At 44.6% G+C, this 15,240-nt stretch overlaps 1 protein-coding gene across 1 annotated transcript in view; it reads right to left on the reverse strand.

The window, feature by feature from the left end:
- The window catches only part of COL6A6 (collagen type VI alpha 6 chain), a 162,100-nt gene that overhangs the window by 17,049 nt on the left and 129,811 nt on the right, over nucleotides 1–15,240 (reverse strand). Inside the window, exons 35-38 of the mRNA XM_060180900.1 lie at nucleotides 12,600–12,660; nucleotides 9,660–9,791; nucleotides 9,363–9,459; nucleotides 4,898–5,569 (exon numbers count right to left, since the gene is read on the reverse strand). Coding sequence (XP_060036883.1) covers nucleotides 4,898–5,569; nucleotides 9,363–9,459; nucleotides 9,660–9,791; nucleotides 12,600–12,660 — 962 coding nt within the window. The remainder of the gene's footprint in view (nucleotides 1–4,897; nucleotides 5,570–9,362; nucleotides 9,460–9,659; nucleotides 9,792–12,599; nucleotides 12,661–15,240) is intronic.

Consider the following 15,240-nt stretch of genomic DNA (forward strand, 5'->3'; position numbering starts at 1 on the left):
AATGTACTTTGAAATATATTAATTTTTTATAATAGGAAATCCGGCCCCTCCCCACACCATATAGACATTTAAAGTCATTTTTTTATGGGAGACTTAAAAAGTCATTACTTATTGTCTTGAAGTATTGAATTGAATGGACTTATTAAACACAAATCTCTCTCTCTTCCTCTCACCCCCAGAGGCACTATAGGCAGCAGATTTGTTCTGGGCTGTCGTAGAGAAATGATGGGGTTCACCACCAGTGCTCACAGATGGCCTGGGCCGAGACTGGGATGCTCCTTCACTAGATTCTATTTATTTAGTGCTGGCCAGTCTTAACTCTTAAGTATTGCATTGTTGATCAGTAGTTTTGCCCTTCTTAAGAAATGCAGAGATTCCTATGGACTGTGCTTGGCGGCCTGCTCCAGTTGCTTTGTGTTACACAGTGGTCACAAAGCTCAGAGGGAGCCGGACTAGAATCCCCAGGAGGGTCAGTGACCGTGTCTACTACCGTGGTCATTTTTAGGTGCCCTGAACCTGAATGGGGTGTGTGTAGTGGAGGCCCTGACCTGAGTCATGAAAACATACCCCTTTCTCCCATAGATAGTCAACCATTTAACAATGCTTGCCTAGCTCAAGTAGCTGACACCATTAGAGTGTACTCACCCTGTTATTTATTTTTCTAATATTTATTTAATATATATTTATTTTCCCTTTTGTTGCCCTTGTTGTTTTTCATTGTTGTTGTTATTGATGTTGTTGCTGTTGGATAGGACAGAGAGAAATGGAGAGAGGAAGGGAAGACAGAGAGGAGGAGACACCTGCAGACCTGCTTCACTGCCTGTGAAGCGATTCCCCTGCAGGTGGGGAGTCGGGGGCTGGAACCAGGATCCTTATGCTGCTGGTCCTTGCGCTTTGAGCCACGTGTGCTTAACCTGCTGTGCTACCACCCGACTCCCCACCCTCTTCTTATAAGAGAATTTACAAACTGATTTTATAGCCAAAAAAAAAAAAAAAGTGATCAGTTGAGCTTGCAAGGACACATAAAGACAACATTATGAAGCCTGGGAGAGTCCACTATATCCCTATACCACCCCCCCCCAACACCAGCTTTGCTTTTTTTTTTTTTTTTTTGCCATCAGGATTATCTTCAGGGCTTGGTAACACCATGCCTGGAAGCCATTTTTTTCTTTTTTTTATTATTTAATTTTTTATTTGATAGGTCAGAGAAGTTGAAAGAGGATGGGGAATACAGAGAGGGAGAGAAGAGACTGACAGACCTGTTTTGCCATCTGTGAACCTGCTGCAGGTGGGGAGTGAGGGGCTCAAACCTGCATTGTTGTGTGGTACTTCTGCATAGTACTATGTGTGCTTAGCGGGTGTGCCACTGCCCAGCCCTCCAGCCCTCCAGCCCTCACTTGTATAGTGTGTAATCCCACAAACTGGAGGCAAGATCTGTTTGTGGAATGTGTTCCACCACTTCTGAGCCCAGTCCCCACCACACTGAAGGAAACTTTGGTGGTGATTAAATTCTTTCACTGGGAGTCGGGCGGTAGCACAGCGGGTTAAGTGCATGTGGCGCGAAGCACAAGGACTGACATAAGGGTCCCGGTTCTAGCCCCTGGCTCCCCACCTGCAGGGGAATCGCTCCACAGTCAGTGAAGCAGGTCTGCAGGTGTCTGTCTTTCTCTCCCCCTCTCTGTCTTCCCCTCCTCTCTCCATTTCTGTCTGTCCTATCCAACAGCGATGACATCAATAACAAGAATAATAACTACAGCAATAAAAAAAATAACAAGGGCAACAAAAGGGAAAATAAATAAATATAAAAAAGAATTATTTAAAAAAATTCTTCTTTCACATACTTTGCCTCTGCCTCTATCTGAACAACAACAAACAAACAACAAATAAAACCAAGCGCTTAGTAAACATGTGTAAACATTGGTTTTAAGTACGTAGGCTAGAATATGATTATGTCAGAGTGTCAAAGCCCTGTTAGACTTCTTGCACTTTTATAGTTACATTTTAAAAGTTTTAGAAAAGTGATATGAAGTGTCATGGTTCCAGTTTTCCAGAAGCTCTTTCTATGCCTCATGCCTGTTCCTCTGGACGGCACCTCTAGTCCCCTTTACCTTGGGGCTGGTGGGGGTGTTAACACCACTAAAAAGTCTGTATTGACTGTGACTTAATGTGTATTTTTTAAAATTCAAAATTTATTTATTTATTTATTTATTCCCTTTTGTTGCCCTTGTTTTTTATTGTTGTTGTAGTTATTATTATTGTTATTGATGTCATTGTTGTCAGATAGGACAGAGAGAAATAGAGAGAGGAGGGGAAGACAGAGAGGGGGAGAGAGAGACAGACACCTGCTGACCTGCTTCACTGCCTGTGAAGTGACTCCCCTGCAGGTGGGGAGTCAGGGGCTTGAACCGGGATCCTTATGCCAGTCCTTGTGCTTGGCACCACGTGAGCTTAACCCGCTGCGCTACTGCTTGACTCCCTTAATATGTAGTTTTTGTCATTGCTTGGGCTTTACTGGGTTGAGTTTTTCAGAGAGAAAGAGCTAGATAAACAGATGGAGAGAGGGAAAGATACTACAACTCTGAAGCTTCCCCCAGTGTGATACGGGCCAGGCTCAAACCTTTCTATGGCGGGGAAGGGGGTTATCTGGGCTTCTACCTAAAACACCCATCAGTGGAATCAGAAGAAGGAAAACCTGTGGCCAGAAGCCAGCAGGACTAGGGCCCTGGCCTAAGACACCATCAGTGGAATTCAAAGGAGAAGAAAAACCTGTAGCCAGAAGTCGAACAGCAATAGCCTAATGGTAGAGAGTTGGCTTAGCAAACTGGAGCTCCACAGGTCCAGACCCTTCTCCACAGGGGTTGGACCAATTGACATTCTCACCAGCAGTGCAGGAGGGTCCCTTTGTCCCCACAATCTCTCCAGCATTTGTTGCTGCTACCTTTTCTGATGTATGGCATTCTCGCAGGAGTGAAGTGGTATCTTATTGTTGTCTTTATTTGCATTTCTCTGACCATAAGTGACTTGGAGCATTTTTTTTTCATATGTCTGTTGGCCTTCTGGATCTCTTCTATGGAGAATATTCTGTTCATATCCTCTCCCCATTATTGGATGGGGTCATTTGTTTTCTTGTTGCTGAGTTTGGTTAACTATTTATATACATACATCAGAAAGGATAGTAACAAACAAGTTACTGGAGAGGTTGTGGGGACAAAAGAATCCTTCTGCACTGCTGGTGGGAATGTCAATTGGTCCAACCTCTGTGGAGAACAGTCTGGAGACTCCTAAGAATGCTAGAAGTGGACCTACCCTATGATCCTGCAATTCCTCTCCTGGAGGTATATCCTAAGGAACCAAACATACTCATCCAAAAAGATTTGTGTATATCTATGTTCATAGCAGCACAGTTTGTAATAGCCAAAACCTGGAAGCAGCCCATGTGTCCAACAACAGATGAGTGGCTGAGCAAGTTGTGGTCTATATACACAATGGAGTACTACTCAGCTATTAAAAATGGTGAATTCATCTTCTTCACCCCATCTTTGATGGAGCTTGAAGGAATCATATTAAGTCAGAAACAAAAGGATGAGTATGGGATGATGTCACTCATAGGCAGAAGTTGGAAAACAAGATCAGAAGGGAAAACACTAAGCAGAACTTGGACTGGAGTTGGTGTACTGCACCAAAGTCAAAGACTCTGGGGTGGGGGGGAGAGTTCAGGTCCTGGAACATGATGGCAAAGGAGGACCTAGTGGGGGTTGAATTATTATGTGGAAAATTGGGAAATGTCACACATGTACAAACTATTGTATTTTACTGTCAACTGTAAACCATTAATCCCCCCAATAAGGAAATTTTAAAAAATGAATTGCATACTTCCAAGGCAAACTCACTCTAAGAAATACAGCCCATGTTTCATTTTTTTAATGGGAGCCAGCTACACTAATTTCTGACATCATAAAAAGCTCTTAACCGGCCTGAGAAAGTTTTGCAAGGATGTTATCTTTCATTCTGACAGACACATGGTATCTCCTAATAATTCATGCCCTGCCTTCAGAACTTGTAAAAAATCCAGGTCAATAACTGTTTAGTTCTTCTTTGGCTCTCTCTTTTGTGTGTTAATTGCTAACACTTGCCACCAAAGGTCAACAGGCTAATGTTACATGGCAAGTGTTTTCTACTATGCAGCCAAGTCCAAGCTGTGACTCCAGGCCCCTGGACTGCACTGGCTCCATGTGCACAGCAGTGTGAGCAGCTTCTTGTTCGGATGGTCTCTCCATAGGAACCAAAGGCATAAGAATGATGCACCAGAAAAGTGAATGCCAAGGGAAGGGAGGTTTCTTCCCCTCCACCATCCATCATTTCAGATTGTCCTTCCTGACCCTGTGGTGCCCTTAAAGACAGACAAGAGGGTTCCAAGAATCCATGGCAGCTCATCAGCCCTCCCCTCCTTTTGGGAATACCAAACAGACTCATAAAAAAGGACAGACTTTATGACTTCCCACAGCTTCACTAGTTTTTGCCTGAGCCCGACAGCTAACATGCCGGTGAGCTAAAGATATTGCCTGGGGAGATGGTGTCAGAGTTGGAAATGGGACTAGAAAGTTGGACCAGGGAAGAGAGCGGTCCTAAATATGGGAAAAGCATATAAATATCTTTAACTGTAAACCCCATCCATCTGATCTGGGGCCCATATTCATCACAGGAATCTGTGTAACCTCTGAATCCCTGTAGGTCTGAGCTCACATTCTGTGGTCATGGCTAGGAACATTCCAGGCTGCACTCATTGCAGGACCCATCTTCCTGGAGTGGCAGAGTATGTTGCCCAACCTCCCTTTGGAGAGTGGGACAGGAATACCAAATAGACAAAATACAAGAAAGGACAGACTTTATGACTTACGTCTGATTGAGTTTATAAAGGCCTTCACAAACTTCACACTGTAGCTGTGGTCAGGTTTATGAACCCGTCCAAGCTGGATCAAGTGCTGGTCCAGTGGCTGGCTGGCTAGGTCTTCCAGTTCCTTGTCATTCCACGCAGGGCCCAGGGAAAACACAAACAGGGCATAACCTTGACATTTGGCTCGCAAGGATTCTTTCTTTAAGGCTTCCCTGTCCGAGTAGCTGGTTTCTCCAGTGGAGATCACAAATATGACCTTGTTTCTTCTAGGATTGGGGACACTGGAAAAGACGTGGTCCAGAGTCCACCGTAAGGCGTGACCAATAAATGCATCTCCATTCAGTTGCTGAACTGCTTCCTCCACGTGCCTCTTCATGAGGTGTTTACTGCCATAGGTGGTGAGGTTAAACTCAGTTCGAATGGGAGCCTTCTTACTGCTGGGCTGGAAGTTGCGGGGAGCATGACTTAATAGGGCCACTCGGTCTCCAGTGACAGAGCTCTCAGGCTTCTGGGTGATTTCAAAGTGATCTAACAGTACTCCCAGAAAGTCTCGCAGATCTGCAAATTCAACACTTCCCACATGCTGGGAACTATCCAGAAGGAAGGCGGCATCCATGTATGACTGTACAGGGGCTGGTGTGGTCTGATGGCAGGAAGCATCAGGCCTACATACATCTGCAGATCAAAGTCATGTAGGGTTACTAGACATAAATAGACAGCAAAGTGAAAATAGCAGCTTGAGTATTTCATCAGGCAGGAACTCTACAATCTTTGATGCTAAAATAGTTTCTAACCAACCTGATTATTAAAGAAGGAAAGATTTCCCAGAACCTGGTTTCTATCTATATCCAAAAAAGTAGAGATTACAGACCTAGTCTCTATCTTGCTCTATGACTATTTTAAATCAGGTCATTCTCAAAACAATTTTCATCTTGACTGTGTTGTATATTTATAAAGATTGAAGTGAACAGTTCATCTCTTGCTTGTAAGAGTATATGGTATCATGATATATAAGTTAATGATCTCTGTATCAGAGGTAGGGAAACTTTTTTTTTTCTCTGTCAAGGGCCCTTTGGATATTTCTAACATCATTCTTGGGGCATGCAACCTTCTCAACAAAAAATTAGTGCTTAATGTTGCAATGGAAAAAGCTCCCAGATTTATGGGATTTTGAGTCCCACCTGTAGTTACTTTGGCAGGACCAGCCCACAGGACTTTGTGGGCTATGTACAGCCTGTGGGCCCAGTGCTTCCACTCCAGCTCTAGATTGGCAATAGGTGGGTTAGACCCATTGTCTTTCTCCTGATGCTTCTGTTGTTCTACTAGGAAAAGTAATCTTTTAAAAAAAATATTTATTCATTTATTTATTCCCTTTTGTTGCCCTTCTTTTTTTTTATTGTTGTAGTTATTACTATTGTTGTTGGATAGGACAGAGAGAAATAGAGAGAGGAGGGAAGACAGAGAAGGGGAGAGAAAGATAGACACCTTCAGACCTGCTTCACCGCCTGTGAAGCGACTCCCCTGCAGGCGGGGAGCTGGGGACTCGAACCGGGACCCTTCCACTGGTCCTTGTGCTTTGCGCCACCTGCGCTTAACCCGCTGCGCTACCACCCAGCTCCCAGAAAAGTAATCTTTAAAAAGAGTGGTACCCCCCGCCGCACACTAAATCTGTTATTCCAATTTAAATCAAGGTTTATAAACTCAGTGTCTGTCTAGAAGTCTGAGGGACGAGGATGCTGTTTGTGCCTATGTCTCTATCAGGTTTGTAATATACTGAATATTAAGTAGTGCATGTTAATGAGCTTTCAGAAAACATAAGGCCATTTTTATAAATAGATATCACTCAGTTCAAGAAAAGAATGTTCAAGAAAAGAATGTGTAGTGATTGAGACAATGATTTTCTTAAAATCTGGTCATAATGAATATGTACTTGGAGGGATTTTCAGTCATGGGAAAGGAAGGCTTTTATAGATCACCTAATTTTACAAAAGAGACAGAGGCCAGGGGAGGGAAATCATTGTGCCAAAGGATATGCCATGATTGCTAGAAGCTGCTATGTGGAGTTGGGATTCTATAATAAGAGGTGAGGCCCTGTGGTGTCACAGTGGGGAGGACCCTGGGCCTGAGGACCAGGATGTCTGGGGAGCTGGTGTGCACAGGTCCAAGTCACCACAAGGCTCAGCTCTGCACAGTCCCTCTGTATATGTAGGCAGTTGGACTAGCTTTGTTCACACCACTCGTCTCCTAGGGCCTACATTTATTTTTGTAGTCCTGTACTTCCTGTAATAACTGATGGATAAGGATGAGAACAGCCCCTTAAGAAAAACTAAAGAGGGAGGGGGAAATGAAGTAACATTTATGTGGACAACTGGTGCTCTGTGAGTGCCCCAGGCCATGAATAAAAGTTATTAGATGGAAGGTTAAGAAGCACAATGTAGATCCTAAGGGGAGGTGTGCGTGCAGGCAATGTCCTAACTGCAGCCTTGCACATGGACTCAGTAAAGACGTAGCCCCGGACCAACTATGCATCTCTTACTGAAATGCTGTCAAGTTTTAGGACCATGCTTAATGGTCAGATGACAGAATACATACCTGTGGGCAAGTCAGTCTCTGAAAACCAGGTTTGCAAGCTGCCCGTTTGCTTGTGTGTGTGTGTGTGTTGTGTGAATTTTTGTAAAATTTCAGGACATAACAACAAAAAAAAAAAACCCTTCTATTTTATGCCTCTGAGACACTTGGCTCGAAAGCATTCTTTCTTTAGTTTCCCTGCTAAGAAATGGAGCTATAACCCACCTGCAACCACACCTGTGGGATTTCTGACTACAAAACCTACCAGCACACTGCTGTAACCGACATGTTCGCAAGTGCAATTGAGAATACAGAGGGTGGGACACCTCTCCCCAGAGCAAGGCCACCACTTTAACACTGTTGAGGAAGGATGCCAGTGCTTGGCCTGGCTGTGTGCAATGGAAAGAGAAAGGAGGAGAGGGCAGTGGTTACAGGCAAGCACAAAGAAGTAAGCACATCTTATTTCTCAGAGCGACTGCTTCCCAGTGAGGCCAGGCACATTGCAATCACTGGAATCTCACTGATACCAGGAAGGAGGAGAGGATTATGCTTCCTCCCCTCCCCCCAAGGATGAAGGGGGGATTTCCAGGAGCAGAAGAATGGGACCTGTCTCTCATACACTATAGGCATTAAAATCTATTTTCTTGGGTTTGATCTGGTGGTGAGCATAATGAGCAATTTTTTTCCCCCTAGCTCTCCAGGATTCATTTTTCTCATCTGTAAAATGGAACTAATAGTACAGTTGTTTTAGGATGGCTGACAATGAGACAGAATGGAATCAACAGAAGAGGACTTGAAACACAGGCAACAAATGGTATCGATTCTCAGCATCACCATCGTCAGGGTTTTATGCAAAGCAATTAGAGCAGTGTACCTCTTGGTGATCACATCTGCCAGTATTCTCAGCAGCTTCCGCTGAGTTCATAAATATCAGAACTCTGCAATTCAGTTCTCAAGGCGCTCAAGTATGGCTTGGTCACTTTTCTCACCACACTTACAAGTTGTGCACAGGACACACCAGACGAACCGGCACTGAGAGTGTCTTTGATGCTTAACGTTCAGCAGTCTGTAAGTTCTGACTTAGAAAACATAAACATGCTCTAAAGCATGAAGAACTGGGGCCGGGGGTGGCGCACCTGGATGAGCGCACATGCTACAACACACAAGGACTTAGGTTTGAGCCCCCGGCCCCCACCTGCAGGGGGAAGGCTTTGCGAGTGATGAAGCATTGTTGCAGGTGTCTCTCTGTCTCTCTCCGTACCACCCCCTTCCCTTCCCTCTCGATTTCTGGTTGTCTCTATCTAATTAATAAATAAAGATAATTAAAAAATTAAAAAAATAAAGCATGAAGAACTTGACAATGATGAAAGCGATCTTTTTTTTTTTTTTTGTCTCCAGGGTTATCGCTGGGACTCAGTGTGGCACTCACTACGAATCCATTGCTCCTGGTGGCCATTTTTTCCTTTTTTATTGGATAGGACAGAGAGAAATTGAGAGGGGGGGGAGATAGGGAGAGAGAAAGACCCCTGCAGACATGCTTCACCACATCACTGCTGCAGTGGAGATCTGGGGGCTCAAACTCGAGTCCTTGCATGGGCTCTTGTGCTTAGCACTATGCACACTTAACCAGGCATGCCACTGCCTGACCCCCTTTTCTAAAATACCTTTACTGCTTTGTGAAGCTGCATGAAGGAGTGAGGCTTGGCATGTAATTCGCTGCTAGGTAGAGACCTTGCTCACTGAGCTAATGGACCATTTCGAGTCATAAGATGAGCCCAGGACCCAGGGAAGTTCTCCCAAGGCCACTCAGTTCTCTGTTGCCAAGTTTCAGGAGCTCCTGCCAGCGGTGACTCACTGCTTAACAGGCCTGATCAAGTTCCGTTCCCCATGTGGGTCTTACCGAGACAGAAAGTGCAGAGCTGGAGTGTCTCCAAGGCTGGTGTGTAGTCAGTCCCAGGTGGAACCATGATGATCTGGAAGGTGCCAGTGTCATCAATCTGCAAAGAGTGGATGCAAGAGAAAGAACGGATTAGTGGGCAAGGCTGCCTGAACATCTCAGGGGGATTGGGAGAGTGGGACTTGGACAGCACAGAGCTGCCCCCACCCTGCCAAGGTGCTCACCCGTGGAGAGTCACAGTGGTCCAAGAGCTTCAACCACCCTCAGCTGTGTGACCAGTGATGTTGCCTGTTTTCTCACTAGCAAAATGGAAGAATCATACTTGTACCCAACAGGGTGACTCTGAGCACTGAATACTTTGCAGCTGAAAAGCACCTGCTGGAGCTCAGGACAGATGCCCATGACCTTGCTGACCCCAAAGTCCTTTGCTATCTGTTCTTTCAACAAGACAGGGAGTGAGCTTAGGCTTACTTGTCCCCTTTTATAGGTGAAGAAATAGAAGCTCAATGAAATGAGAAAGGACTGACTGAAAGACTCCCAGACAGGCCAGGAAATACTCAGCAGGTAGGGCCTGTGAATGAGGCTCTAGGCCTGAGCCCTGGAACCACATGGGAGCAACATAAATGGCACCAGGAGAGTTCCATGGAGGGTGGGCACTGCTGTGGTGCCTCCTCTCTCTCTCGAAAAATTTATCTATTCATGAAAGAGGACCAAATCATCCCTCTGGCCTATATGAGATCCAGGGGATCAAATTCATGACCTCACACATGCAAGTCTACCCACCGTACAACCTCCAGGGCCTCACTCTTTCACTCTAAAAAATAATAGAAAAGAAGAGAGGGTTAAGGAGGTAACACAGGGATCATAAAAAAAGACTTTCATGTTTGAGGCTCTGAGGTCCCAGGTTCAAACCGCAGCACCAACATAATCCAGAGCTGAGCAGCGCTCTGGTAAAACAAAGAATAGGAAACTGGGCTGAGGTGGCGCCACTCAGCGCTCTGTCTACGTGCATGGACAAGGCTCTGGGTTCATTTCATGGCCTTAAAAAATAAAGGCATGACCTGTGCGATCATGTCCATGACCTAAACGTAAGCTAGATCCACACTGAATTGGAAGAAGGTTTGGTGCTGTGGTCTTTTTCCATCTCTTTCTCTCTGGGGAAAGTCAGCCTAGAGTGCTGGAGCCCTAGTGATGACAAAGTAAAAACAGAAAACGGATGCTAGGCACAACAGTCTTTTAAGGAAGCAGAGTAGTAACCCCACTCAAGCCCCAGAGCCAAATGAAATCATAGGATGTGCTTCTTGACTGAACCTGAGTCCTCACTCTAAGCCAGGCATTGAACCGGCTTTTCAATGGGAGCTGGGGGAAAAGGGGCAAGTGCTATCCAGGGAGCCATCTCAGGGGCCCTCCACCTTATGGTAAATTCCGCTTGGGCTATGCATGCTGAAACTAGCTTACGCTGGTTTGAGTGATCTGTAAACAAAGAATCCTGACTAAGACCCTAGCAGAAACATTTGGCTGCAGAGTTAACGACTCTCACTGTTCTCAGCTTTCTCTTCTGGGCAAAGTTTCAAATAATCATCACACCTTCACTTGACTGGGAAACCCAGCTCAGAGCATGTGGCCTGATCAGTCTGGTAGTACACTTGCCCACTACCCACCAGCAGAGGTTAAAACAAAAAATCTAACCACAGAATGCTTGAATTAGGAAATCATCCAAGGCCACAGGTAGACACTGGTTGATGATGAAATTCTGCACTGCCAGGTAAAACTTTTCACCCATCTTCTACATGAACTACCTTTCTGACTGTAGCTTTGGACCAGGAGGGTCACTAGAAAGCAACATTCTCGCCATGTCATCCAGGGCTTGTGGCCATTTGCTAACTGATTTGTGTTGTACCTGCCTGCAGTGTGACAGCTTCCACACTACTGGCAGTCATGACAGCTGATGGGTTAAGCTTCACATGTGACCCTGGATCCACGCAATGGTGTCTTCTTCCTCACTGATAGCAGTAAGTTGCTTTGTGGGAGAATGTGCAGAGGGTCTGTGCTTTCTCCACACCACCAAAGGAATCTAATCAATAAAGACCAGCAGGGGGAGGGGCTGGGTGGTGGCAAACCTGGCTGAGTGCACATATTACAGTAGGCAAGGACCCAGTGAAAGGTGTCTGTCTGTCTCTCACCCTCTTTATCTTCCCCATTCTCTAAATTTCTTTTTTAAAAATTATCTTTATTAATTTTTTTATTGTATAGAAACAGCCAGAAATTGAGGGGGAAGGGGTGATAAAGACCCCCTCTCAATTTCTCTGTCTCCAGACAAAAGATGTAATATTAAAAAAAGAACAGCAGGGGGCCAATTGGTGATGCACTTGAGTGAGCACACACATTACCATGTACAGGACCTGGGTTCAAGCCCCCAGTCCTCACCAGTAGGGATTGAAGTTTCCAGAGCAGTGAAAAGTGCTGCAAGATATATTTTATTCTATTTCTTCTTCTTTTTCTTCTTCTTCTTCTTCTTCTCCTTCTCCTTCTCCTTCTCCTTCTCCTTCTCCTCCTTCTCCTTCTCCTTCTCCTTCTCCTTCTCCTTCTCCTTCTCCTTCTCCTCCTCCTCCTCCTCCTCCTCCTCCTCCTCCTCCTTCTCCTTCTCCTCCTTCTTCTTCTTTTCTTCTTCTTCTTTTCTCCTCCTCCTCCTCCTCCTCCTCCTCCTCCTCCTCCTCCTCCTTCTTCTCTTTTTTAGTTCAAGGGTTATTGCTGGGGCTCAGTGCTCGCACTACAAATCCACTACTTTTGTCAGCCAGTTTTCCCATTTTACTTGGTAGGACAGAGAGAAATTGAGATGGGGGGGGACATAGAGAGAAAGACAGACACCTGCAGAACTACTTCACTGTTCATGAAGCGTCCCTCCTGTAGGTGGGGAACCAGGGTCTCAAACTGGGATCCTTGCACAGGTCCTTGAACTTACTACTATGTACTCTTAACTGGGTGTGGCACTGCCTGGCCCTCTACCTATCTATCTATCTATCATTTATCTATCTATTAATCTATCTCCCCTTCCCCTCTCAATTTCTGTCCTATCAAATAAATACCAGTAGATAAGATTTATGTTCTTTTGAGAGCACTGATCCTACTGAAGAGCACTGGAGAAACTGTAGTTAGAATATTCAGAAAAATTCCTTCAGTTGAGTGTGAGCTGGGGGTTTAAAACAAACAAAATAAATCCCAAAGAGTCTTAGGACTCACTTTTTTCTTATAGTAGATTTCTTTCAGTAGATTCGAAGAACCAGCTTCAATGAAAATATGTCTATAAAGTCCACAGATAGAGGCCAAGGGATAGCTCACCTGTTTAGGTACATCCCCTGCTATGCGTGAGATCAGAGTTTGAGCCCTGGCACCAAGTGGCAGAGCATGGCACTGCAGGAAGCTCTGGTGTGTGGTGTGTTTCCCTCTCTGTCTGAAGAAAATGCATAGAGTCAGTCTGAGAACAGTGGTATCCAGAGTGTGTGGGGCCCCAACACTCGTGCGTTCAACAAAAGATATAATTGGCCTCTATGTCAACATCTCCCTTTGGACAAATCTATATTAACAATGGAAATCTTTTATGAAAGATTATAGGTGTCTAGAATACTACGGTTTCCCATTAGCCCTCTACTTCTTGCAGCTCTGGCTCCAGCCACAAGACTTATCTGTAATGTCAAATGTTGGACTTAATGTTTCTCTCACTTACAGTACTCAACAGAAGAGAAAAAAAATGAGCTAGTTAAAAAGAGAAACTCTTCTTTTTTTTTCTTTTCTTTTTTGCCTTCAGGGTTATCACTAGGGCTTAATCCACTATGAATCCACAGCTTCCAGAGGCCATTTTTTCCACTTTTTTGGATAGGACAGAGAGAAATTGAGAGGGGGAGAGGAGATAGAGACAGGGAGAGAGAGAGAAATACCTGTAGATCTGCTTCACTGCTCATGAAGTGTCCCTCCTGCAGGCGGGGAGCCAGAGGGCTCTGTACTTTGTGCTCTGTGTGCTGTTATAACTGGTGCATCACTGCTGACCTCCCCACAGAGAAACTTCTTATAAACCCACTATAAAGGGAGACTGATCCTACACGAGACTTTCCAGTATGCACCAAAAAAATGTCACTAGGAGCAAATATATATATACATACACATATATGGAGAGAATGAGGAAAAACCTCTAATAATAAAACAAAGCAGAGGATGAGGCTCTCTTCTCAAACACAGCCTTCTCTTTCAGAAGGGATGTGCTCTCTCAGCTGTATACCATCAGGAGAGAGCTCCACAATGGTGATCAATTCTGTTTGCTGAAAACCATAGGAAATCAGCCCCCGTGGTCAGAGCAGCTGACTAAATCCTGCCACTTTTGTCTGCACAGCTGCTAAACTTCACACTGTACTACTCAGTATTGTAGTAAAGTGAGATTTAGAAGTCAGGATAATTACAAAACAAGTTAGGGCTCTAAAATATGCCCCCCAAAATCCACCGTGTCACTAAAAGTTTGAATTTATACAATAAATTAATGGTTCAATGTACGTAGGCACAATTGAAGAGAAAAGAGGTAGAAGAAAAAAAATAAAGCAATGATATTTTTAAATTGTTAAAAACCCAAGTGATACGCTACTAAAGTTAACTTCCTACTAAAGTAAAAGGGTAAGGTGTATGCTAGACCTTCCAGTGGGTAGGTGGAATTGTGTCAATTCGAGTTTACATCACAGTTACCATCTGTTGTTTGCACCAAGATACTCAGTTGCCACTTGCGTGTGACTAAAGTCAATGGGCTCTCCCTAGGCAGAGGGAATTATGAGGACTCTGCAAACAAAGCCGCTTGCAGGACTTTGGCCAGTGCTCCCCATGGCAGCTTCATTTTCACTGGCTGGTCTCTGATCTTTTTAATTTATGTGCATTTTCATTGCTGATACTTCTAAGCCAGCTTGTGTATTTGCATAACTGAGTTAACTTCAGTGATGTTAATAACAGTCTCAGTACTCAATACTGTCACTAGTTTGGTGTCAAGCAAGTGAATGATAAAGCGAAAGCTACCATCCCTGGGTTGTGTACTAGGTACCCACCCATACAAAGTGTTACACCATTTACACCATTTAATTTTCACACCAGCTCAGGAGACAAGTCTTGCTTGCCACCTTACATGAAGGACAATCTATTTCAATGCTGCTTAAATAATAGAACACCTTCACAGAAAATTCGGGATCTGGAAAGGGCCTCAAAAGGACACCCAATTCTAGCTTCTAGTCAGCAGGAAAGACAGACAGAAATCACCCTTGTGACTTGTGAGCTGCCCTTATCACAGACGTTGAGAACATGGTGACATTCTTCCTTCCACATCTGACACTTTGCACATGCCAATGCCAATCATAAACGATTTAGGCCATGCCAATCATAAACAAGTCTTGTCTCCAGAATGTTCTGACATGAATCTAACCTGAACTTTCTTAGTGTTGTTACCTCAAGTTCCTGTGGCTAATTTTCTAAGTAGCATTTTTTTTTTTTGCCTCTAGGGTTATTGCTGGGGCTGAGTGCTGGGACTGCAAATCTACTGCTTATTCTGGTGGCCATTTTTTCCATTTTATTCAATAAGACAGAGAGATATTGAGAGAGGAGGGGGAGACAGAGAGGGAGAGAGAAAGAGAGATACCTGCAGCCCTGCTTTACTGCTCATGAAGCATCCCCCTGCAGGTGGGGAGTTGCGGCTTGAACCCAGATCCTTCTGCATGTCCTTGTGCTTAGTACGGGGGCTTAAGCTGGTGCACCACTGTCTGGCACCCTCCAGTAGCAATTCTGCACAGACCTGAAGGCAGTGATTCAGTTGCATCTGACTTTCCTTTTCCTAAATGAAATAATGTTCAAATGCTTG

Source organism: Erinaceus europaeus, chromosome 21 (genome assembly GCF_950295315.1).
Source record: "Erinaceus europaeus chromosome 21, mEriEur2.1, whole genome shotgun sequence".
In the NCBI taxonomy this organism is placed as follows: Eukaryota; Metazoa; Chordata; class Mammalia; order Eulipotyphla; family Erinaceidae; genus Erinaceus; species Erinaceus europaeus.